Source organism: Trichechus manatus, unplaced genomic scaffold, assembly GCF_000243295.1.
Source record: "Trichechus manatus latirostris isolate Lorelei unplaced genomic scaffold, TriManLat1.0 scaffold00219, whole genome shotgun sequence".
Taxonomy (NCBI): Eukaryota; Metazoa; Chordata; class Mammalia; order Sirenia; family Trichechidae; genus Trichechus; species Trichechus manatus.
The window spans coordinates 2,158,689-2,184,457 of record NW_004444155.1 but is presented as its reverse complement, the minus strand read 5'-3'; the positions used below and the strand labels follow the sequence as shown (position 1 = coordinate 2,184,457).

The 25,769-nt window shown below is 51.6% G+C and overlaps 1 protein-coding gene across 3 annotated transcripts in view; it reads right to left on the bottom strand.

Annotated features, from left to right (window-relative positions):
• PSD4 (pleckstrin and Sec7 domain containing 4) overlaps positions 1-24,536 on the bottom strand; it is a 29,320-nt gene extending 4,784 nt beyond the window's left edge. Inside the window, exons 1-15 of one of the 3 annotated variants that reach the window (XM_023742818.1) lie at positions 24,456-24,536; positions 15,501-16,574; positions 14,090-14,215; positions 13,698-13,776; positions 13,054-13,167; positions 12,786-12,927; positions 10,009-10,185; positions 9,419-9,499; positions 9,148-9,260; positions 8,850-8,908; positions 8,497-8,586; positions 6,191-6,234; positions 5,622-5,782; positions 4,337-4,407; positions 4,061-4,224 (exon numbers count right to left, since the gene is read on the bottom strand). In XM_023742818.1, the coding sequence (XP_023598586.1) occupies positions 4,061-4,224; positions 4,337-4,407; positions 5,622-5,782; positions 6,191-6,234; positions 8,497-8,586; positions 8,850-8,908; positions 9,148-9,260; positions 9,419-9,499; positions 10,009-10,185; positions 12,786-12,927; positions 13,054-13,167; positions 13,698-13,776; positions 14,090-14,215; positions 15,501-16,463 (2,384 nt within the window). In that variant the 5' untranslated portion in view covers positions 16,464-16,574; positions 24,456-24,536. Of the gene's footprint in view, positions 1-4,060; positions 4,225-4,336; positions 4,408-5,621; positions 5,783-6,190; positions 6,235-8,496; positions 8,587-8,849; positions 8,909-9,147; positions 9,261-9,418; positions 9,500-10,008; positions 10,186-12,785; positions 13,168-13,697; positions 13,777-14,089; positions 14,216-15,500; positions 16,575-24,455 lie in introns of all 3 variants that reach the window. The other 2 variants (XM_023742817.1, XM_023742819.1) reach the window with 2 other exon arrangements.
• Positions 24,537-25,769: the final 1,233 nt, after the last annotated feature.

Sequence of the window (25,769 nt, the reverse complement as noted above, 5' to 3'; positions counted from 1 at the left end):
TTACATTAAGTGCCCAAAACGATCCATTATTAGTGACTTCCTCTATTCAGAATGGTGAGGCGTAATCTGGGCTTAAAAGCAACACTTTGGTCCATTGGCAACGTCTGCCAAGGGCAGAGGAGAGGAGCAGGGGCATGCATGCTTCATATGTGCCATCCCTACAACCTCTTCAAGGAGTCCCCAGGTGGTGCAAATGGCTAACAAGCTCAGCAGCTAACCACAAACCTGAAGGTTCGAGTCCACCCAGAGGCACCTCAGAAGAAAGACCTGGGGATCTCTTTCTGAAAAACCAGCCACTGAAAACCCTATAGAGCACAGCTCTACTCCGACACATATGGGGTTGCCATGAGTCAGTCAGTCTACCACTCATCTGTCAGTTTGCTGTAATGTGGTGGCTTGTGTGTTGCTGTGATGCTGGAAGCTATGCCACTGGTATTTCAAATGCCAGCAGGTGGACAAGTTTCAGTGGAGCTTCCAGACTAAGACAGACTGGGATGAAGGACCTGGCGATTTACTTCTGAAAAAACTGACCAGTGAAAGCCTTATGAATAGCAGCGGAACATTGTCTGATATAATGCTGGAAGATGAGCCCCTCAGGTTGGAAGGCACTCAGAATACGACTGGGGAAGAGCTGCCTCCTCAAAGTAGAGTTGACCTTAATGACATGGATGGAGTAAAGTTTTCGGGACCTTCATTTGCTGATGTGGCATGACTCAAAATGAGAAGAAACCGCTGCAGACATCCATCAGTAATTGGAACGTGGAATGTACAAAGTATGAATCTAGGAAAACTGGAAGTCATCAAAAATGAAATGGAACACATAAAAATGGATATCCTAGGCATTAATGAGCTGAAATGGACTGGTATTGGCCATTCTGAATCAGACAATCATATGGTCTACCATTCCAGGAATGACAAACTGAAGAGGAACAGCATCACATTCATCATCAAAGAGAATATTTCAAGATCTATCCCGAAGTACAATGCTGTCAGTGACAAGGAAGACCAGAGCCCTGGTGGTGAAGTGGTTAAGAGCTCAGGCTGCTAACCAAAAGGTCAGCAGTTCGAATCCACCAGCTGCTCCTTGGAAACCCTATGGGGCAGTTCTACTCTGTCCTATAGAGTCGCTTTGAGTCAGAATCACCTTGATGGCAAACAACAACAAGGAAGACCAGTTAATACGACTATTATTCAAATTTAAGCACCAACCACTAATGCTAAAGTTGAAGAAATTAAATAGTTTAACCAACTTCTGCAATCTGAAATTGATCAAACATGCAATCAAGATGCATTGATAACTACTGGTGATTGGAATGTGAAAGTTTGAAACAAAGAAGGATCAGTAGTTGGAAAATATGGCCTTGGTGACAGAAACGATGCCAAAAATTTCATGATAGAATTCTGCAAGACCAACAACCTAGTCATTGGAAACACCTTTTTTCAACAACATAAACGGCGAATACACACGTGGACCTCACCAGATAGAATACGCAGGAATCAAATCGACTACATCTATGGAAAGAGATGATGGAGAAGCTTGATATCATCAGTCAAAACAAGGCCAGGCGCTGACTGTGGAACAGTCCATCAATTGCTCATATACAAGTTCAAGTTGAAGCTGAAGAAAATTAAAACAAGACCACGAGAACCAAAATACGGCCTTGAGTACATCTCACCTGAAATTGAAGACCATCTCAAGAACAGATTTGATGCACTGAACACTAATAACCGAAGACTAGACAAGTTGTGCGATGACATCAAGGACATCATACACGAAGAAAGCAACAGGTCATTAAAAAGGAAAGAAAGAAAAAACTAAAATGGATGTCAGAAGAGACTCTGAAACTTGCCCTTGAACATAGAATAGCTAAAGAGAATGGAAGAAATGATGAAGTAAAAGAGCTGAACAGAAGATTTCAAAGCATGGCTTGAGAAGACAAAGTAAAATATTGTAATGACATGTGCAAAGACATGGAGTTAGAAAACCAAAAGGGAAGAACACGCTCGGCATTCTCAACCTGAAAGAACTGAAGAAAAAATTCAAGCCTCGAGCTGCAATACTGAAGGATTCTATGGGCAGAATATTGAACAACTCAGGAAGCATCGAAAGAAGATAAAGGAATACACAAAGTCACTGTACAAAAAAAGAACTGGTCCACATTCAACCATTTCAGGAGGTAGCAAATGATCTAGAACCGATTGTATTGAAGGAAGAAGTCCAAGCTGCCCTGAAGCTCCTGTCCGGAGGTGAGATGACAAGGCAGAGAGGGTCAGGAGCTGGCTGAATGGATACGGGAAATCAGGGGTGGAAAGAAGTGTGTTGTCACAGTATACGGAGAGCAATCAGAGTCACATAGCAATGTATGTATACATTTTTGTATGAGAAACCAAGCTGCCCTGAAGGCACTGACGAAAAACAAGGTTCCAGGAATTGACAGAATACCCACTGAGATGTTTCAACAAACAGATGCAACACTGGAAGTGCTCAATCGTCTATGCCAAGAAATTTGGAAGACAGGTACCTGGTCAACTGACTGTAAGAGACCCATATTTGTGCCTACTGCAAAGAAAGGTGACCTAACAGAATGTGGAGATTATTCAACAATATCATTAATATCACATGCAAGTAAAATTTTGCTGAAGATCATTCAAAAACCATTGCAGCAGTACATCGACAGGGAGCTCCCAGAAATTCAAGCCAGATTCAGAAGAGAATGTGGAGTGAGGGATATCATTGCTAATGTAAGATGAATCTTGGCTGAAGGCAGAGAATATCAGAAAGATGTTTACCTGTATTTTATTGACTATGCAAAGGCATTCAACTGTGTGGATCATAGCAAATTATGCATAACATTGCGAAGAATGGGAATTCCAGAACACTTAATTGTGCTCATGAGGAACTTGTACATAGACCAAGAGGTAGTCGTTTGAACAGAACAAGGGGATACTGCATGGTTTAAAATCAGGAAAGGTGTGTGTCAGGGCTGTTTTTCACTATACTTATTCAATCTGTATGCTGAGCAAATAATCTGAGACGCTGGACTATATGAAGAATGGGGCATCAGGATTGGAAGAAGACTCTTAACAACCTGTGATACGCAGATGACACAACCTTGCTTGCTGAAAGCAAAGAGGACTTGAACCACTTACTGACGAAGATCAAAGACTACAGCCATCAGTATGGATTACGCCTCAACATAAAGAAAACAAAAATCCTCACAACTGGACCAGTAAGCAACATCATGATAAATGGAGAAAATACTGGAGGTGTCAAGGATTTCATTTTCCTTGGATCCACAATCAACGCCCATGGAAGCAGCAGTCAAGAAATCAAAAGATGGCAAATCTGCTGCAAAAGACCTCTTCAAGTGTTAAAAGGCAAAGTCATCACTTTGAGGACTAAGGTGCACCTGACCCAAGCCATGGTATTTTCAATTGCCTCATACGCATGTGAAAGCTGGACAGTGAATAAGGAAGACTGAAGAACTGATGCCTCTGTTGGTGAAAAATATTGAATATACCATGGACTGCCAGAAGAATGAACAAACCTGTTTTAGAAGAAGTGCAGCCAGAAGGCTCATTAGAAGCAAGGATGGTAAGACTTCATCTTGTGTACTTTGGACATGTTATCTGGAGGTACTAGTCTCTGGAGAAAGACATCATGCTTGGTAAAGTAGATGGTCAATGAAAAAGAGGAAGACCCTCAATGAGATGGATTGAGAGAGTGGCTGCAACAGTGGACTCAAGCATAGCAACGATTGTGAGAATGGAGCAGGACTGGGCAGTGTTTAGTTCTGTTGTACACAGGGTTGCTATGAGTTGGTACTGACTTGATGGCACCAAACAACAGCAACATGAGTTGGAATCGACTCTACCCAACTGGTATTATGACCTCTTCTAGCTGCAACATTCTAAGGTATTCTTGGTAAGGACAGTGGCTCCCACCATGGCCAGAGCCAGCAGGCATCAAAGGTGTGAGTTGGGAGTCAGAGGAGAGGAAGGCTAAGTGGGCACAGAGAGTCTGTGCTCTTGCTGCTTATCTCCCACCCCAGGGACTTACGGTGCCTGGAAGAGGTAGAGGCGCCAGTCGGCAGTACGCAGCTGGAAGACGTGTGGCTTCTTGGTGTAATGGGTGGCAGGGGTCGCCAGCGAATGGTGTACTCCCACAGGCTCGTCCACCATCTGCCCCACCAAACTCTCCCCCTCAGGACAGTGGTCCTCTGCCTGCCGTAGGGCACAGGGGCTCAGAAGAGGTTATCCAGTGCCCACCCTCCCAACAGTTGGCCCTTCCCTGTTCCCCACTCTGCCCCATTAGGGGTGTCCACTCCCTTCCTACCTTCAGGAAATAGAGCACCATCCCTCGCAGTAAGGTGTGGAACATCTTCCAGCCGCGCTTCCCCCAAGGTGCTGCTCCAGGAGCAGAAGACAAAGCTGGGTGGCCACACCCCCATTCAAACACAGTGACACACACTCAGACACACACATGGGCAAACATAGTCCCTGAGTCCCCACCCTCCAATGCCACCTCCAGTCTCTCACCAGGATTCACCCCATCCACATTTACACACACATATGCTTACCAACACAAGCTCATCCAGTCACACATGTACACAGTCTCTCCACATACAGGCAATCGTGCTTGTACGAATGCAGATGTTCATACAGACCACCCTTCCCCAAACACATGTCCGCAACCCCAAATGCAAACACACCACCCACAAGCACAGTTCCACCCAGACATCGTTCTGGCTCCTCCTTTGTGTACCCATCCAGAGGGGTTTCCTGAGGGCATGCATCCATCCCTGTGTACCCCACTCTGGGCACCAACTGCTAGGTTGCCCCTCCCCTGCACCCGCCTCCTCTCTACTGCCCGGCACCCTGGTCTTGTTTGGGGACCCATTCCTGCTCCTGAATCTAAGCTCCTTTGACAGAAGGCCTGATTCCCTGTGGCCACAACACCAGGGCCTGGCTCATGTCCCTGTAGCTTCTCGCAGATGATTGCTAATTCCCTTCCTGTTGCCACTCCCCCATTCTATCTACTCTATATCGTGAGTCCTGATTAATCTGCCTAGAACATTACTCCAGTCATGTTGCTGCCCTGCTCAAAATCTCCGGAAGGAGGCCCAAGCTCAGAACCCCGCATTGTGCCCCAAATGCACCTCCCCACCGTTCTGGTTGAGACGCCCTATGTTCTGAGCAAACTCTGTCTGCTCTTTCCTGTGTGGGGACGTCCTCTCCCAGCTTCGAGCATCCACACCCTTGTAGCCTTCCAGGCTCAGTTCAGACACCATCGTTTCCAGAATCCTTCCCTATCACTTCCCACCACATCCACCCCCAAAGCCAGAACCCAAACCTTTCCCTCCCCCAAACCCTCTCCTTTCACTGCAGACATTGGTGTACTCAGCTAATTTCTGCTGTAACCACAGGCTCTCTGAGGACAGGGAGGAACCACATGTTTTATCTCTGCTTTCCCTCCCTCCTTCCCGTACCTGGCCCATGTTCAGCACGCAGTACGTGCTCAGGAAGGAAGGCATGCTGCCTGGCCTCGACATGTGCACACGCCTGTCCTGTCCATTGGCACACACACACCCACACACAGCCACAGGGCAGCAGACACTCACTCTTCTTGCCATCCGCATCATGATGCATCTTCCGAGCCAGGATGCCCTGCTTGTAGGTGGGCACCGTGGGGTCCTGGGCCAGCTGGAGGAGGGGGCTGCTCATCTTGCCAGCTGGGGCAGACGGCCTGGCCTTCTCAGGTCTGGCTGCATTTTCTTCATCCCTGACATGAAAGAATCAGGCTGGGAGGACTGACTGGGCACAAGACCATCAGGAGGTGCCCACTGTCTCCCAGGGCCTCGTGCCCCCTCTTTTGCTAGGGATCCACACCCAAGGGCCCCCCAAAAGAAGTCAACTCTCCAAGGCAACCCATTAATTCCCTGACTCACAACTATACCTACCCCCTTGCTACCTCTGGCTCCTCCGGGTAGTACCTGGGCTCCTCCACCCTTCTCTGAGATTGGACCAGTGCCCTGCTCCAGGCCCCGAGCCACTCAGCTGGGAGCACTATCCAGGGCCCTGAACTGCTCCAACTCCCAGGTGAGCAGGTGGAGGGAAGACAGGCCCAGAGACAGGACTCTCAGCTGGACCGAAAGAGGGCCAGGAAGAGAAGGGAAGGGCCCGCACTTACACAGCCCACTCGAGCTTCTCACTCCGGATAGACCAGTAGAGAGCCTGGAATAGAAGCACACAGGTGGGTAGGTGAGCCTAGGGCCTGTGAGGCCCCCTCTGTTTGGCAGAGGTAGAACCAGGGCATGTCTACAGCCTGCCTCCTCCAGGACCCCCAAACACAGCTGCCCTTCTGCCTTGAGCCAGGGAAGCAGCTCATCCATCTATTCCTCCATGCAATACATTATTTATGGAGCATCTGCCATGTGCCAGGCACTGTGTTGAGTGCTGGAGACATAAAGATGATCAAGACAACCCTAGTTCCTGCCGGAGTTTAGTGAGGCCTAAACCACAGGTAGTCCCCTTCTTACAACGTATTTGTTATGATGAACCACACTTACGACTGTCGGGGATTTTTTTGGTACATCTTATCATTAGTACTATGACATATACTACATATAGTGTTGTGGTACATAATTTGCTGATGTTATCATTCTCAGATGTTCACTCACAGATGTTCAATTTTATGATTTATTGTTCAAAACACTGTTGTATAGATTTAGTTTTCTAAACTAAATCAGGGGCTTCAGGCAGTTGAAAACACGGACCCAAATGCTGATTGCTTTGCTGAAGTCAATAGGCAGATTCGGGAAGCAGTGAAATGTTACCACGAGGTATATGAAGAAAAAAAGAAAGGGGCCATACAAACAACTCTTACTAATTTTCTGACTAGAAACGCTATCCCGATTTCCAGGGATAATCCAGATGATCCAGAACCTTCCACAAGTGGAGTTATTACCACAACTGACAAAATGCCAATGTTGGCCAACAATTCTTCATTGTCGGAGTAAATTTCTATGATTTGTGTATTTTTTTATGTATGTACGAGTGTATTAAAATATATCTGTAAGTTTATATGTAATGTTTACGACCTCTAAAGATAAATAAATATCAGATTTATAAAGATACTGGTAATAAAAGGCAATAATAACAAAAACTAAAAAAAAAAAAAATTGAGGTATTTGACTTATGTCAGAACCGACTTAGAATGGGGTCATCCATTGGAACAGAACCCCGTTGTCAGTCGGGGAATACCTGCAGTTATCTTGAAGGGAAATAAATTACCCGCACACCACCCTGCCCGGAGCGATCCGACAGAGAAGGAACCAGCTCACCGACCCCAGCAATAGATGTGCAGTGAATAAATGAATGGATGGATGATGTGCCATAACTCGGAAACGATATAGGAGTATTGATGTATACTGCTTGTTTTTGTAGCCTTCACAGTACCTAGCAAGGTGCCTGGCACAAAGTAGCTGTTCGATACATGTTCCCTGGATGCTGCAAATGATTAATGCACTTGGCTACTAACTGAAAGGCTGGAGGTTCGAGTTCATCCAGAGGCACCTCAGAAGAAAGGCCTAGAAATCTGCTTCCAAAAACTCAGCCACTGAAAACCCTGTGGAGCAGTTCTACTCTGACACACATGGGGGCACCCTGAGTCGGTGTCAATTCAAAGGAAACTGGTTTGTTTTTCTTAAGTAGATGAAAGAACAAATGATGTGATTGCCTATGGAGAGCATGCTGTGGTCCAGGTACAGTGCCGAGCACTTGGCAAACTATTTAACCTCATCAGCAACATTGTGAGATGGCCATGCCCCCATGAGGAATGTGAGCTGGCCAAGGGAGACGTGGCCAAGACAAGGACTCAGACCCAGGAACACCAGGCTCCCAAGTCTGAGCTCTAGACTTGCTCCACTTGGATCTCTGCCCTTTGTTCACTCAGAAAACAATAAGCCAGTGCTGCTCACACTTCAGCAAGCCTAGGAAACACCTGCAGCCCAATGAGTCTGATTCAGCAGGTCCAGGGCAGAGCCCATGAACATGCATTGCTAACAAATTCCACAGGGTAACTGAGGCTGCTAGCCAGGGACCACACTCTCAGGAGCCCTTCAACAAGGCCAATGCATCTCATTACAGCCACCACCCATCTGTCAGTGGAGGCTTAAATGTTGTTAAGATGTTGAGTAAGTTTCAGTGGAGCTTCCAGACTAAGACAAACTAGGAAGAAAGGCCTGGTGATCTTCTTCCGAAAATCAGACAATGAAAACCTTATGGATCACAACAGTACAATCCTCACCCAATCACGGGAATGGCCCAGGACCAGGCAGTGTTTTGTTCCATTGTGCATGGGGTCACCCTGAGTCGGGGGCCGACTCCACAGCAGCTACAACAACAACATTCTCTCCAGGATATTTTCGCAGAGCCAGGCCAGAGCTTGGCATTCCCCTGGGGACAGGGAGCCCTGGGTCCAGAGCCCCACCGTACCTTCAGCAGCTCCTTGGAGAAGTTCCCGCCATCCCGCAGGCCGTTCAGGTTGGTGATGAATTCTTGGCAGCTCATGCTTTTCCCAATGTTCTGTAGCCACAGAGAGAAGGGGCAGCTGTCACACCTCACCCCAATCATATAAACTCCCAACCCCTCAGGAGCCCTCGCCTATTCCCCACGCCCACACCCCCAGGGCCCTTCCCTGACCCCCTCCCAGGCCTCTGGTCTTCTCTTCCCCTCACGCCCACCCCTGGACTCTCAACTCACCTCCTACAGCTACCCCTGGAAATTCCCAGGCCCCCCACCGCAGCCCCTGCCTCAGCTTCCACAGGACCCTCTCCCCACCCTCTTACCTGTCCATGCAGGTCCGTGTTAAGGAGCATGATCGCACAGGTCAAGGTGTGCACAGAATCTGCCCCACGGGAGGCCAGAAGAGAAGAAGCTTGTTTGGAGTCACGACTGCCGCTCTTCCTCTGCAGCACTAGGCTGGGGGACCCCAGAACGTTTCCCTTCCCCACCCCAACACACGTACGCCACCACCACTGAAATACCAGTGAATGCCTGAGCAAACACGGAGGACACACTTCTGTCCATCTGTCTCCCAGGCACCCCAAAGCCCCTGCCCTGCCCCCAGAGCTGGCCTTTCCCTACCTACTGAGGAGAAGACCCCGGGATTGCAGTGGTGAAAGCGCTTTGAGAACTGGTAGAGGATTCGCTCTCGCTCCTGAGTCTCTCCACTGAGCACTAGGGCCTGGAGGAAGCCCCTGGGAAGGAGGGCCAAAGACAAGCAGAGCCCAGGCTGAGAGGGCCCTGCAGGCCCCAGGATCTAGGGCTTAATCAGGTCGCTGCCTCAGGCCTGGTGCCGTGGCCCTGTAGCCATTCCTCCCCCATCGTCTCCCTAGGGAGGGCCCAAAGGTGTTACCGGAGGGCACGGTCCAGGCTCTGGCCTCCAAACTGGAAGAAGGACAAGTACTCCTCAGCCACAGCCCTGCTGAAGTCATTGCTGCAGAGGAGAATGGGGGTGAAGCCTGCAGCCAGAGACCTGGGTTGCAGGGCACGGGTGCAGAGGGGCCCCCAGGGCCTGCACATATCATGGGGCCTGATGGGCAGACTGGGCAAGGAAAAGGCACAGCCAGGCGGGGTCCTGGGTCCCAGGAGGGTAAGGGGGCAGCCAGGGTCCGGTCTGTAGCTGGCACCTCTCTCTAACATGGAGTGGGAGAGACATGTGGAGTCTGAGGTGGGTAAGGTGGCAGGATCCAGTGGCTGTTAGCAGGGACCAAGGGCATGAAGAAGAGGTGATACAAGTGTGGCTGAGAAGAAGTAGGGATGGAGAGGGATCAAGGAGAAAAGGGATGAGGATGGGGAGGGACTATGCAAGAATAAAGGGGTGAGAGGTCAGTGATGGGGCTGGAGGGAAACAAGGATGGGGAGCGTGGCCAGGGGAGGGGCTCATCGCAGCTCCTCTGTGTCCTGCCTCAACCTCCAGCCTCACTCAGGCTCAAGGCCCCTTACTTCTTCTGCAGGTAGGCAGCCACTTCAGACTTCCGGAAACCCTCCAGGTGATAGAGGCGTGAGGCCAAGTTCCAGGCCACCTTGTCGGTCCTGACGCCATTAGCCAGCTTGTCTCCAGCCTGTGGCCTCTGGCCTTCCTCTGGGGACTGTACTTGGGGCATGGGGTTCTCAGGAAGCCTGGAAGAGTCCATTGGTATTCTCAGACTCCCACAGGTTCTCAATGCCACTTAGGCTAGATACCCAGGGGTCCTGGGTCAAGTGTCTTTGCAGGTCAGTCATGGAAGGGCATCCTAGAGTCCACGCCCAGAGCTCAGGATCAGAGCTGAAGCTCAAGGCCTTGAAAGGTAGGGGAGGAACTGGGCCCAGAGCCTCCCCAGGGAAAAGGCAGAATCAAAGCCAGCCTGACCCGACCTGGCCTGGGCTGGGAACCAGGAGAACCCAAAGTGGGAGGAAATTCATCCAAGGTCAGTAAGGTTTGAGGCCCAGCTGGGTACTCAGTACTTTCTCAGGTAAACCACAGGGGTGTTCCAAGCTTATTTCACCTCAGATGGGGGGTGCATCAGCCTTTTGGAGACGTACATTGGTGTTGAATCTCACCCAAAGTGGGGTGGCATCATCTCCCCAAACTTCAGCAGGCATTTGTTCATCTTTCTCACCTATCCTGCCATCCTCATAATGCTTCCTTGCTCCCTTCCCACCTGCCACTTACAGCTCCAGTCTCTATTCCTAGACCTGGAGCTCAGAAAGGTGTAAAGACGGGGCCAAGAACGGGAAGCTAGAGTGGCTTCAGGGATGGTGACAGCTGGGGGAGGAAAGAGGGGGCTTTCAACCTTTCACATCCCTTATCTAGTAGCTCTGCAGTAAAGTAACTCCCTTACCATGAGGGGATGGGACGGTGACAAATTACAACTGTCAACAGCCTCAGGGAACCCCCGGCAGAATGAGAAAACACTCAGAATCTCGGAAGTCACCAAGTCCAGCCTCTAGCTGACTCTTCTGTTTCCCCTGCAACATCATAACCAGGTCTGGGATCTTATAGTTACTTGAATATTTATTATCCAAGTTACCACAGTTATGGGTATCGTGCAGGCAAGCGAAAGTCATCAAAATATGAAAATATTCACTAATAAACTGAGCACTTATAAAATTAGACTTCAGATGAACAGCCCTCTCCCCTTAACACGAATGTCTGCTTCTGCTGATAACCTCTCACTGCTTCCCTAGGCTCATAAACATCCAACAATGCAGGGCAAACATAATGAAAACTGAAAAGACAAATCTTGCAGGAGAATTTCATGAAGTCCATGAAAGTGATGCTGTAAGAAGGCGCCCTAGTGGTGCAACGCTTAAGTGCTCAGCTGCTAACCGAAAGGTCAGCAGTTGAAACCCACCCAGCAGCTCCGTGGGAGAGAGGCCAAGCAATCTGATCCTGTAAATATTATAGCCTAGAAAATCCTATGGGGCAGTTGTACTCTGTCCTGTTGGGTTGCTATGAGTCAGAGTCAACTTGGCAGCACCTAACAACAACAGTAAAGCCTTGATTAAACCTTTTTTCTTTATTTATTATGCAAGTATGGTTCTCACTTTAGGTGGATTTACTTACTCGTTTTAAGTTAGATTAACTTTAACTTCTAGTATAATGCATGTCTCCTTTTTAGATTCTCAGAGGCTTCTCTGGTTACCAAACCTCCATCGGAACAGCTCCAGGGACAGCGCAGCTTCCCAGGTGCATGAGGGAGATGGTGCCTTGGCTTCTGGTGCTGACTGATGCTGGGTCGCCATCACCCAAGGATGATGAGATGGGAGGGGTTAGCCCTCCAGGTACTGCTCGTTAGGTCCATAGCCTGAACCACCCCGGTTCCTCCTAGTTTCCTCAGTACCCCTATTTGGGCAACCAGATAATGAAACCCCCTTCCCAGTGTAGAGACCTCCGAGACCGCAGCCTTGGAGCAATAGCTTGGGGAAGGAAGAAATCAAGTTTGGTTTCCCAGTTGGCTCATTCCTATCTCTGGCCACCATTCTAGGGTTATTCAATCCTGCTGTGGGCCCTGGGGTACATTCCCTGGGTTCCAATAAAATGTTCCCCTTATTGCTCCCCTGCAAGCCCGGCCAGCACCCTGGCCCGAAGCTCTTTGGTGAATTTCTCCCAGACACCTCCTCAAATTCGAAGCAGTCCATAACCCCCACGTCACAAGCTCTGACCTTCCACTCCCCAAACCTGCCTAACACTGCTACGATTTTTCTAAGCACATGGCCCTGGTCAGGTTCTCTGAACACCTTCTCCTCTCCCTCCTCTCCTGGTCTCCTGCCTTAGGCACTTCCCATGTGGCCCCACCTGAGCACATTCCAAAACTGTGTCCAAGTGTGTGACTGTCTGCTCTGTCATTTCTTGTCCTTTCAAAGCCTCCAGTCTTTCTCAAAACTCTGCTGATCCCCAGTCAAAAAATCCTGGCTTAGTAAATGTTGTGAGTTGCCATTGTGTAGATTCCGACTCATGGTGACCCCATATGTCCAAAGCAGAACTGCTCCATATGATTTTCAAGGCTGTGACCTTTCGGAAACAGATCACCAGACCTTCTAAGGCACCTCTGAGTAGGTTTGAACCACCAACCTTTCAGCTAGTAGTCCAGTGCTTAACCGTTTGTGCCACGCTGGGACTCCTGTTTAGTGAATCTTAGTCAAATCCCAGTGTGCATTTCTCATGCTCCATCCAGATCAGATTATTCTTACACGCATCCATAACTAGAAGCCAGATAGCCACTTAGTCTGACACTTACCCTTCTGTAGAAGTCGAGTGAATGTCCAGCTGGACAGCTCTGGCCTCTGCAGTTCTGACTGTGTCTTCACTCTTTACTTCCTCCTCTGAGCTTGGGGCCTCCCTTGCCTTCTCTTTCTCCACGGAACTTGGCTCTGCCCCATCTGTCTCCAAGAGTGAAAGGTGTGAAGCACTAAGTGTCCTCTTGGGGACGATGCTACCTGAGTGGTGGCATGGCAGCTGGGGGCTCCCCTCCTGGGAGGACACAGGGCTGGGCCAGGGGCCAGGACCTCGGCTCTCAGACTCTGGGCTGCTCAGCTCTGGCGAAGAAGCTGGGCTCCCCCAGGGGCCAGGGACCAAGGCGCAGGTGGCAGAATCCTGCAGATGCTCAGCATCACTCTCACCTAAGGAAGAATGTGGGGGCGAGGCTGACACACAGGCGGGAGGCTGGCTGTGGGTCAAGGGGACTGGCAGAGCCAGGAGAACGGCCTGGACTGCCACCTCCAGAAACTCCCCCCCCCCCCAGGACTCCTCCCCTGGAGCCAGGCAGCATGTCTTGTCCCTCCCTCAGGCAGTGACCTCTCCCACATGTGGAGGCGGCAGGCAGAGCCTCCCAGGACTCCAGCCCCAAGGCAACCAGGGGTTCAGGACTTTCGTTGAACCACTAAGAATTGGGCATCAAAAATGCTAGTTCTTTTATATGTTTTTGCATTTGCACTATAAGATCAGCATTTTTATACCTGTTTTATGGATGAAGTCACAGAGGCAGAGGCAGGATTTCCCCCAAGTCTGTCTGGCTCCAGTACAATACAATCAGACCTCTTAGTGATAGCCATGGACCCAAGAATTACCTTTGTCCTCATTCCAGATCCCAAAGCCTCACACCACCCAATTTCCCAGGAGACTAATCCCCTCCCCCCAGATTGGGTCTCACCTGTGTCCTGGGAGCTGAGAGGTACCTGGGGCCAGGAAGAAGCCTCCTCGGTCTGCCAACCCTCTGGGCAGGCCATGGCCTGTGGAGAGAAGCACGGAGTTTCCATTAACCCTGGAGACCCTGAGAGGAGAAGGGGGAGAAGCCAGGCAGGGTGGAGGAAAGGAGGGGAGGGGAAGACTGACTAGGAGGTACACAGAAGCACCCCCCCTTCCCATCCTCCTGCCCAGGAGACAATGGCACCAGTCTGGACTCTCAGTCAGAAAAGAAATCCTTCGTGAGAGAAACACTACATCCTAGGAACGTTGGTGCTAGGCCCTGGGAATCACTGGGTTCATGCTCCTCTTTGTACAGATGGAAAAGGTGGGGCCCAGAGAGGGAAGGAAGTGACCTACCCAAGGTTGCACAGGGTGTGTGGCAGGGCTTGGGCCAGATCCGAAGTGTCCTGACTCCCAGGCCAATGCTCTGTCCACACAAGATGCTGCAGATGGGGCAAGATCAACCACGTCCCTTGAGGAATTCTTAGGGAGAGAGGAAATGGAGAGGAGAGAGGTTTGACCCGAGAGAAATTGCCTCCAGGGCCTTTCCCACATCCAAAAGGCCTCTAGTTTTCTCTGCCCCCATCCTTCTCCCTCCAGTCCACCCAGCTGGCCCTGCCTCTAGGGGCCCCAGCCCAAGGAGAGGCTGTTATAGGGAGGCGACAGGCCCCAGGCACTGGGCTGGGCTCTACCATCCCAGAACTCAAGCAAAACCCAGCTCCAAAGATGGTGATCACAGGCCTCCCTCTCAGGCCCCTACAGCAAGAAGGTCCTGAGAGAATGCACCTCCACAGGACATAGCTAAGCACCCAACACTGGGGACCTGGCCGGCCTATGGGTTGAGGGGATTTCAATCAGTACTCAGGGAGCTCCTCTGATCTCGGGGTTTAGGTATGAGCACTGCTCTGGCTAATAGTTCTCTATTGTTCTGTGGGATTAGGGAGATTAGAAAGTTACAGCCCCGGCTATGCCATCTTGTGCCACCTTATCTCTTAGGCAGAGGTCTCTGTGGGAGAACTGTGCTCCCTACTGTCCCCACCCTAGCTGATACGAAGGATCCCTGCCATTGTCATATGGGCCTGATCTACTGATGAGGGGCGGTGGGGGAGAATGAGAGATGGTGAGTTCAAAGTAACAAAATGCTGAAATCTCTCAAGAAAAGAGCGGGTGGGACTACTAAAACAGACATCTCCCCATTAGGGGAAGAGGTCACTCTTGCAGGCTGACCCCTGCCCTGTTACAGCTGGGAATGCTTTGGAAGTAGGAAGGGCAGAATCTGAGAATGGCCTGGAACAGGCTGCAACTGGAGGAGCTGTTTGTTCTCCAAATGTACTCAGATGTAGTCCTTTGGGGTTGGCTAGATGGAGGCATTCGTGGCCTTAATCTCCATGATATTCAGGTGCCATCAAAAGCCAAACCCATTGCTGTCGAGTTGATTCCGACTCATAGTGACCCTGTAAGACAGAGTAGAACTGCCCCATTGGGTTTCCAAGGAGCAGCTGGTGGATTCCAACTGCTGACCTTTTGGTTAGCAGCCGTAGCTCCTAACCACTGAGCTACCAGGGCTCCCAAGTGACATCATGGCATCAATAATATTTCCTGTAACTCTGAAGGCCAAACCAGTCCTTATTTTCTGCTATATTATCCCAGGATCCCAAAAGACCCCAGCATCTGAGAAGAGCATTCTGGGCCTGGAGACCCCAGAAGAAGGCCCTCCCCGTCTGCGCTGCCCTGAACAGCCTGGGTGGGTTCCCAGGACTCGCCTTACCTCACTCTCCACCTGGCCCGGAAGTGCTGCAGGAGACCCCTCGGTGATGCCCTCTGTGGCCCAGGAGAGGGAATGTACTTTGTAGATGGGCACAGGGACCGGAGGGGCGGTGTGCCCACTGGAATCATCTGTGCCGTCCCCCAAATCTGGCTCACTTCCCAGCTTCCAGGGAACGTAACCTCCTGGGAGGGGGGGCTCCTGGGTCTGTGGGTGCTCAGGCTCAGTCCTCCCATCCACAAGGGTGTCTGGGAACCTCCAGGAAACATGCTCTCCGGAAGCGCTGGTCTCCGAGCCCGGGCTCTCCAGGAAGAGGGGGTTGTCGAAGAACAGACTCTCCTCCTCGGCACCCCATTCCGGAGAAGAGCCTGGCATTCCCTCCCTCAGCCACCCCTGGCTCTCCCCCTCAGGCCTGCTGATGTCTTCCCGTGAGTCCTCCTCCATGGGTGGGGACCTTGGCTGGGGGCCTGAGTCCGGGGGACTCACTGGGCTGGAGGGGAAGCGGGGTAGATCTGCAGGGGCCGTGGGGAGGCAGCATCTCAGCTCAGCCCTGAGCCCTTCCGTCTTCTCCAGCTCCTCCTCCAGGTCAAGGACGCACATCTGGGCCTGCAGGATGCCAGCCCAGAACATGACCTGGGCGGAAGTGCTCTGGCTCTGCTGTGGGCTCCCCAGAGGATGGCTGGCTCCAGGAGACCCAGGGGGTGTTGTTCTCTGCCTGTGCTCCCCTTGGGAAGAGCAGCTCTCCAGATGCACGGGCTCTGTGTCAGGGCCCCTGGGGGCATCTTGCCCCTTGGAATCAGGAGGGTCAAAGGCCCAGGTCTGCTCCCTGCAAGGTCCAGGAGATTCAGGGTGGCTGCTCGGTTCCCTCGAGGGCACTCCTGGGCTGGGCTGCAGGTTGTCTTCCAAATAGATGTCGAGAAATTCCGTGGATTTGGGGTGGTCAGAAAGTCTGTCGTCACCCATCATCCAAAGAGCGAAAGCTGCACAGGAGCCCCCAGAAGTGTCTGCCTTCACAATCCCATTGTGTAGATTAGGGTGCGTGCTGGCCAGGGGAGTCGCTGGGGATCCATATCTACCCTGGAAATGCCCAGAGCAAGTCAAGAGGCTGTCAAGGCTAGGCGGCACCTGCCCCAAAGACAGTCCATCTTTTGGCTGAAGTGGCTTAGCGGAAAAGGATGAACTAGCCAAATCAGACCCTTCTCTTGGGAATTTGGATTGCAGAACTGAGAGACTGTGGTGTTGGCAGAAGGTGAAAATGCCCCAAAGCTGTGTGACAGCAGTGGCAAGCCACAAACTACATGCAAACTAAAGTATGTGGGAGCTAAAAAGACATAGACTAGAGGCAAGGAGAATGGAACAGACCCACCGGAGAAGCAGGCACCCGGGAAAGGAAGACTGCACACGGTCCGACTGTCACTGCCCAGGGCTCCTGTCCTGGGGCGTGCCCCACTCACACAGCTAGCCTGCCTGTTTCTTGTGAGCAGTGACAGCCGTGCAGCTTGGCCAGGGTGGGAGCAGGGGCTCAGCAAGGCAAGCCCCGGCCTCGTGGAGCGAGGGCACCTCAGCCCTGCCGCCCCGCCACCGCGCAAGCCACGTGCTGCACAGAGAAGAGGTCCCTGCCTTGTGTGCGTGTTGGGGGGCATGCTGGTGACAGGACGCCATGGCGGCCCAGAGCAGCATCATTGCAGCCTATCAACTCAGAGCTGCCCTGTGCACTGGCCACACTCTGGTGGGGTGGGGGCCCCCTAGAAGCAAACAAGGAAGCCGGCAGTTATTTTCTCTAAACACGCTGCACCATATGGACCCACGGTGTCCATGGCTCTCAGGGTTCAGGGCCAGGAGGGCCTGCTTCTTCAGAACAACCTGCTTGTTTTTATCCAATGGACACTGGGGAACTCAGAACCCAACCCGTTTCCTTCTTGGTGTAGGCTGTCAGAAACTGCAGGGTTATACCTCTAGCAAGTACACAGGCCCTTATGTCATGTATTTCTAGTATTAAATGTACCCTTGGCTTCATCATATTTTTTTCTTGTTTTCACTTTCTTCACTTACAGTCTTGAAGAACTGTGTGTGTGTGTAAGTTTTATCTAAATATTTTTGGCAGCAAGGGTATGAACACACACACATGCTCATAACTTATAACCATATGTGATGTCCAGATACCCAAGACAACAGTCCTTTCCGCACGTACAGTTAGCCCAGCTCCTCTTTAGCCACCACCCATCCAACCGCACAACAGCCCTGGGAGGTCAGCAAAACCAAAACACCAAGCCCATTGTCATCAAGTCGATTCTGACTCATGGTAACCCCATGTGTTAAAGAGTAGAACTATTCCATAGGGTTTTCAACAACTGTAATCTTACAGTAGCAGATAACCAGTTTTTTCTTCTGTAGCACTGGTGGGTGGATTAGAACCAGCAACCGTTTGGTTAATAGTTGAGTGCAAACCATTTGTGTTACCCAGGTGCCTGGAAGGTAAGCAGGCACTGGACTTGTCCCTGATGTCACAGACAAGGAAGCCAACAATGAGACTGGTCTAAAAATCCACAGGTGGTAATAGAAGGGCCTGGATCTGACCCCAGACCACCCGACCTCCAGTCTGTGGCTCTTCTTAAACCCAGCTCTGCCTCAGGCACCCACAGCAGCCGAGTTCTGCTGTAGGTGTCTCGGCCTCTAACATGGACAGAGTGCTGCCCCAGTAGCTTTTCTCAGCACCAGACCCCCCTCACCAGCATCACCCCCAATTGAGGTCCTGACACAAGCAGGTTGTAGGAGGACCATGCCCTGTCCTAGCCTATCAGCCTGACCAGCACACATAAAAGGCCCACGGGGACGATTCCTCTGTGCCCACAGTAGAGTGAGCAGCTGAATGAATGACCAAACAGGTGTGAGCTCAAGCCCTCACCCAGCCACTTTCCAGCTGAGGGAGTGAACCTGGGAAGTTACTTAGCCTCTCGGAGCCCAACCCCAGAGGTGTGCTGGGGGTGAACCGGGATGAATTGTGTCCAGCATTCAGCCCAGGCTTGGCACACTGTTTGACACCCAATAAATGGTAACCCTCACAGCTTTTAAACCAAGGTCAAACCAAGGTCAGGTGGGCTCTACCTATTGTTTAAAGTCACATGGAAAATATCGCTTTGCCCTATGCCTTCTGTCAAGAGAGTGCCCAAGAGAAATGAGGCAGTACCATGGCGAACTCCAGAGTCCCTGGGTTAATGCACTCGGCTGCAACATCCTGGTTCCCAATCACCCTCCCCAGGCCTGCCTGGTGGAGAAGAACCAAAGTCAGCAAGGAGGTGAAACACCCCATCACTCCAGCCTCCTCCAGTAACCAGCTCATACTGCTGTTGTTGTATGCTGTCAGTCAATTCCAACTCAGAGCAACCCTACAGGACAGAACAGAACTGCCCCATAGGGTTTCCTAGGCTTAAACTTTACAGGGGCAGATCGCCAGGTCTCTTCTACAGAGCCACTGGATAGGTTCAAAGTACTGACCTTTCGGTTAGCAGCCATGCCTTAACCTTTGCGCCACCAGGGCTCCTCAACCAGCCCATAAGGTTCAAGAAATGACTGGGAAGGCCTCTCCATTAGTAGCTAGGGTGAGAGGTGGGGAGAAGCACCAGGTTTACAGGTTAACCAAGCCCTCACCGATGGCCTCCTTTCCCAAACCCCAAGCCCCACTTCCCTTGCCTCCTCCCATCCCGTCTATTTGTACCAAGCTGTCTCCTCTCCATGACCCCTTCTCCTGTCCTCACCCCCCACACTTCCACACATTGTATCTGAATGTGCGCCCACCTTGGAGCACGTTCCTGTGGGCGTCAGGAATACATCAACTCGCCACTCTCATTAGTGAACTCACCTGACAGGAAAAAGCCCACCTGCCTGCCAATAATCGGATGAGAACGGTGGGAGGAGCCGGGGCCAGGATGGAGTTCAGTGCTCAGGGGTCCTTCTTTGCAAATATGAACTTATGAATTAATATGTATATGTAAATAAAGCAGTGATACCGGCAAATGTTAATGACTATGCTAGACAATGAGTATTGAATTTACCTTCCCAGAAGAAGCCAGGTGTTCCTTACTGGATTCAGAGGGGAAAAAAAAACAGAGGAGCTACAGCGGCTTTCCTCGGGAGTCCCTGGGTGGTGCAATTTGGCTGCTAACTGAAAGGTTGGAGGTTCAAGTCCACCAAGACGCACCTCAGAAGAAAAAGGCCTGGTAATCTACCTCCGAAAAATCAGCCACTGAAAACCCTATGGAGCACCGTTCTACTCTGACACACATGGGGGGGCGAGGAGCAGGAATACTGGGAGAGTCTGAAGAGCCTGAAAGGGGAAGGGTGAGGACTGGAAAACGAAGAGCTGCCCAAGGTGATGACAGAAGGAAAGGGGCAGCATTCGACGGGGGCCACAGTAGGCAGTCTGACTGAGCCACGACGCTTGAAATCAACTGAACTCAACCTGACTACATTCCATCCCTCACGCTCAGTCCAGAGCATTTATCGCAACGTGTAATCATCCTGTGCCTCTACTAACATGATCTAGTTTGCCTCCCCTCGCTAGACTGTAAGTGCCAGGAAGGCAGGTTCTTTGGGCTTCTCCTTCAATGCTGTGTCTCAGTAAATAAATATGAATGGCTTAATCCCTTTATGTGACTCACTTTGTTATAACCACTTCTATCTACAAAATTCTGGGAGGCATATGGTTATACTTTAATTCAAGTGGATTAAAAAGTTGGCTTGAGAACTTCAGGGCCACCCACGAGACACCTGTGGCTACAGAGCCTGGTGGGAGATGGTCCCAGGTTCAGGCAGTCAGCTCCACACAGTGGCACCCAACCTCATGGAAGGGTTGCCAGATTTAGCAAACAAAAATGCAGGGTGCTTGATATTTGGGACATACTTGTACTGAACATTTGTTTATCTGAAATTCAAATTTCAGTGGACATTCTATATTTTCTCTGGCAATGCAGCCCCATGGAGAACGTATTAATAGTGCAGTGAGCCCCGGCAATATGCCAGCTATAGAACTCGGTGCTTTATGGCCCTGAGCTCATCTATCCTGCCAACCACCCCACAAAGGAGACAAGTGGTAACATCCCCTTCTTACTCAATAGGAAGCTAAGACTCAGAGCATTTCAGAAACTTGCCCAAGGCAGCTCAGCTAGTAAGTGCAGGACCTGGGTCTTGAACCCAAGTCTGCTACTCTCTTCAGTACCACTCTCTCCGAAGGCCCACAGATTAACTCTGTGAGTGCTCCAGAATTCCTTGTGAAGCAGTCACTCTGATTCATCGGTTTTCCCTTTGTCCAGTGCAGTGTCTATTTGGTTCAGAGGTGACATTCGGGAAAAGTTTGTGAAAATTAAGAGGAGAGATGAATGAATGAATGAATGGGATGAACCCCCAGAAAGCCCCCTCCTCAACAACCTGACTAGAGGACTGGGGAGACAGAGGCTTGGGGAAGAAGAATTAACATCGTAATAGCATTATGGCTCCCTCCTGAGGGCCAGTCTGCCTATCAGCCAGTCATCCCTTCCTCCCCAGAAGCCCAGTGCCCTGAGGGCAATGCTCTCCCTGACACCCCAAGGTGGGCCCCTGCTAGCACCACAGCCAAAATGCCCGCACGGGCTCTGGTTCCCAGGCAGCAGCCCAAACAGAGTGGAAGAAACTTGCAGAAATCTATTCAATTTTCTTCTTTGTGCTCCTCGCTTGTGTAGAGAACGCTCTGTGTTTAAGAGACTTTTTGTTTTTGTTTTCCAGTGCTCTTCCCTAAATGGGGGTGGGGTAGGGGGTAGGAGAAGTTGGGGGGGATGACCTGAAGGGTGAAGTCACTTCTTGTGGCCATCAAGGCAGTCCCACCAGTCCCCTGGGTAAGGGCAGCCTGGTCTGGGAAGGATCAAAGGGTGGAGACCAACCTGTATCACGGACAGGTGGGCCAGGAATTGGGAAGCAGAGCCCTGGTCTTACGCATCTAGAATTTTCTGGTTTGCCTCCACGAGCACCGCCCCCACCCTGCCCCACTCCTGGTGTTTAGCAGTATCTCTTTTGAAATTCCTGTCTCAGGGAATTCCTGGGTGGCGCAAACAGTAAGTGCTCTACTGCTAACTGAAAAGTTGTAGGTTTGAGTTCACCCAGAGGTGCTTCGAAAGACAGGCCTGGTGATCTACTTCTGAAAAATCAGGCACTGAAAACCCCATGAAGCACAGTTCTACTCTGACACATGAGGTCGCCATGAGTGGAGTCCACTGGGCGGAGACTGGTTATCTGCCTCAGGTGTCCTAACCAGAACAAGAGAGCGGGAAGAGAATCAGCAATAAAAGGGACTTGCCACGCGCCTCATAATTCTAAAATAAAATGGCCCTTCATTTCTCTAAGCACCACGATGACTCAGACAGTTTAAGGTTAAGCTCTGAGCAGAGTGGAATGGCTCTGCATAATCCAGAAAAATGATCTGGAACTTCAGGAGAGAGTGAGGAGAGTAAGCTGGAAGACAGCTGAGGTGGGGGGAAGAGGTGGTGCCACTCCATTGTGGAACCTCCCTGGGGACCCGCTTCATCCTGACCACAGCTGACTACTTTTCATGGAATTTTCACCCTGGAGGGGTTTCTCATGGAGCACACTGGCTGGGCTGAGCTTTGTATCCTAGCTGATGGGGGATCAAGGGCTCTGAAACTAAGGGCTGTGGGACCTAGAAGACATAAGTCTCTCCCACGTCCACCCACACCCACCCTGGGGCTTCAAGGCAATTTCTTGTCTATCCTATGGGACAGGAGGAGCCCAGTTGACACCTGGATTGTACTTTTTAGAAACAGGTTTGGTTTTGCCCTTGTTTTTTCGCCTTGCCAGGCCCTTGGGGATGCAGCCTCGTACTCTGGCTAAAGAACAGGAGGCCCTGGCACCTTGGCAGGGCACAGCCTGCCCTGGGGAAGGAAGGTGGCACCTTTGGCATCCTGTACTCCTGCCCTCCAGGGCCCTCTTTAGGATGATGGTTAAGACACAGACTTGGGGGCTCACAGACTAGACTCCAATCCTGAGTCTACAATTGATGAGCCATGTGACTCTAGGTCAAATACTTAACCTGCTTCCTTATCTGTAAGAGAAGGAAAAAAGATCAAGTAAAGCTACTGTGCAGGCTTGTTATAAATAGGAATGGGTCTGTGAGTGCAAATGCTGGGCCTGGCCCTTGGCAGGTGCTCAAAAAATAGTATATCCTTCTCAGTTTAAATCTGCTGCTTTGCAGGTCAGGTCAGAGAAGCCGAAATGAACAAAAACGAACACACAAACCAAAAGCCGTCAGCCGTGCCTCAGCCCATTGGTGCCCTGAGCTCTCGGCTCCACGAGAAGGCTGCCCTCAGCCTCTCATTCCAGAGTGCCTGTTTCTCTGTCTCTGTCTCTCTTTCTCTGTGTCTCCTTCACGCCCCCTTTATGCTTCCAGACTCAGCAAGCAAGCATTGCTTCCTTGTACCCTTGACATTTTTTACTTCCTGTGGAAAAGGTATGAAGGCTTCTGGCCTATTAAGGGATACAAGTGGTGGCCACCCTGTCCCCACAGAGCCGAGGCAGGGGATGGGTCAGGTGTGTTTGCTCCTGAGGGCAGGAACCACAGGTGGCCCAACCTTCCCCAGTCTGAAGTCCCGGGGCAGAAGCCCCTGCCTGAACCTGGGCCCGCAGCACCGTGAGAGAAGTGAGTACAGGAAGCCCCACATCCTGCCCACACCGGAAGGAGCCTTCATGAAAATGTGCAGAGAGGCCAGTGGTGCTGAGGCCCTGTGGTATGAGGCCGGACTGGGCTCAGGCCTGAGGGAGAAAGGAGAGGGCAGAGATGATGGGAGGAGAGGTGCCACCCAAGGGCGGCTGCTACAGTGAAGGACAAGGGCCATCAGGAGGGGTCACCCTCCATCCTTACTACGCCTCCCTCATCCCTTCCTTGGACCTTTCACCTTCCTGCTGCAGAGAGCTCAGCTGCCCAGGTTTCAATCCCTATGCTGGGTGCCTTCCTTATCTGCAGAAGAGGAGCTATGTGATGCTCTGGTGCCCCAGGAGGTGGGCGAGACAGTCCTGTTTGGGGTTCATGCCTTTACAGCTGGTGAAGGTACCACAGTGCTGGGGGCACTCATCATCAGCTGAAGGCAGTTACCCTTCCCAGCATTTTGGCAGAGGGACTCCAACTGGGGGATTTTGGATTTCAGGCCCAAGAGAAAGGGGGTGTTTGGAGGCAATGGGTGGGAGTCTTTCCTCTCCTTGGCTCCCTTCACCACAAGGATAACAAATAGGGACACTCTGCAGAGTGGCATGGGTGCTGTCAATAAACACACTGGGACAATAAGCTTAAACCAGAGCTGTCCTGGCAGACCAGCCAGCAGGGTTCCCTACAGCCAAATGGAGCCTCTGGGTGGGGCCTACAAGGCAAAGTGAAGCTGGGTGCTCCGTAACGGCCGAGTCTGAGTCTAACCTGCTCCTACAGTTACGACACTCAAACCTGCCCACCAGCTCCCTCCAATCCCTGGCCAGTCTGGCCTCCCTCCATCCCTTGAGGGTCTGAGGTGAAGTCTCCCTGGGGAGGGTCTGGGGTGGGGCCTCTGGCCATGAAAGGCCCCATGGGTACTCTGCCACAGCAGTTTCAAGGGCCCACAGCAGGCCCTTCTTCCTTCACGACTGAAGACTCTGGGAAGGCAGACCACTGAGGTGAGTGGAGGCCAGAGCACGGAATCTGAGAAAGGGCCAGACTGGGAGGGGAAGTAGACTGCCGCAAGAGGGGTCAGAGCGAAGGAAAGGGCAGGGCAGGGGTTCCAGCACAGGGCCAGGCTCACAGTTAGTGTGAAGGCACGCAGTAGGGCATATACGCGGCCCACAGAGCCCTCGCCACCTTCCTGCCCACCTGCCCTCTGCCACGAGGGCCCACACATGGCCTTCCAAAGACTGCTTCCCCCAGGTCCCTCCCAGCCCCTGCCCCAAGCTCACCTCTGAAGGGCCCAGGAAGGGATGAGCTAGCCTAGGCGCCCCAGGAGCAGCCCCTGCTGCACAGTCCGTCCGCCCTTTGAATGTGGCAGCTCGAGCTTCCGACTTCCGCTCCCCCCTCACCACCACTACACACACCCCTCCCCGCTCAGCTGCCTCCCCAGGCTCCTAGCTGCTCTGTACCTCACACTTCCTGCCCACAAGACAGGAGTCTCCACTCTCAGGTCCAGGCCTCCTGGTTCCCTTCCCTATGCCCCTGCTCCCTGGAGGTCCCCCAACCCTGCTCGGCACCAAGTCCACAAAGAATCCTCTATGGACTGCCCTCCTCACACAGTCAAGGCCTGGGAGAGAGAAAGGGGAAGGTGCATCGTCCTGGACTGTGAATAGGCCCCACCTCCTTCCTCTCTGTGGTTCTGTGTCACTGGGTTTTCATCTCTGCTCCAGCTCTCTGCCCCTTGCAGCACACCCTGTGGGAGACAGGGGCCTCCAGGTCAGGTAACTTTTCTTTTTCTGCTTTTAGCAAAGAGCATTTCCATTTTTGCGTGGCTGTGTCTCACGTCAGTAATGACAGCTGGCACATTTGCTCTGTAGCTTACGAAGTGTCCCCAGTAGCATCTCAATCACTCCTCACCTACTTTAAGAAGCATTAGCATACCGTTAGATAGACAGGGAAGCAGGCGTAGAGAGCTGAAGGCACTCACTGCTTGGGGCTGTGCACCTGGGAAGTCACAAAGCTGGGTTGGAGCTCAGAGCCTCTGATCACAAAAACCCGCTGTCATCCACACCCCATGGCTGAATTCCATGGGGTACAGGCCGAAGGCATACACAAGTGTGAGACTGATGCTGGTGAGAAGTCACACTCACTGTTCCATTCTCTTCTCCTCAACACAATCTACTCCAGCTGCAACTACCACCTACTTCTCCGCTGAGGATCCAGTGGCCCCTGCCCTGCCCCAAGCTCCAGTCCACTGACCAGGAGACTCCACCATCACTGCTAAGAGACTGCATGTCTCACAGCAGCAATGCCTTTAGATCCAGGCAACCCAGGCCCATCTTCTAGAGGTAAACACTTAGCTACTGTCTTAGTCATCTAGTGCTGCTATAACAGAAATACCACAAGTGGATGGCTTTAACAAAGAGAAATTTATTCTCACAGCCTAGGAGACTAGAAGTCCAAATTCAGGGCACCAGCTCCAGGGGAAAGTTTTCTGTCTCTGTTGGCTCTGGGGGAGGTCCTTGTCATCAATCTTCCCCAGGTTCAAAGGACGTGCTATTTTTCTGGCTCTTGTTTCTTGGTCATATGCAGTTCCCCTGTCT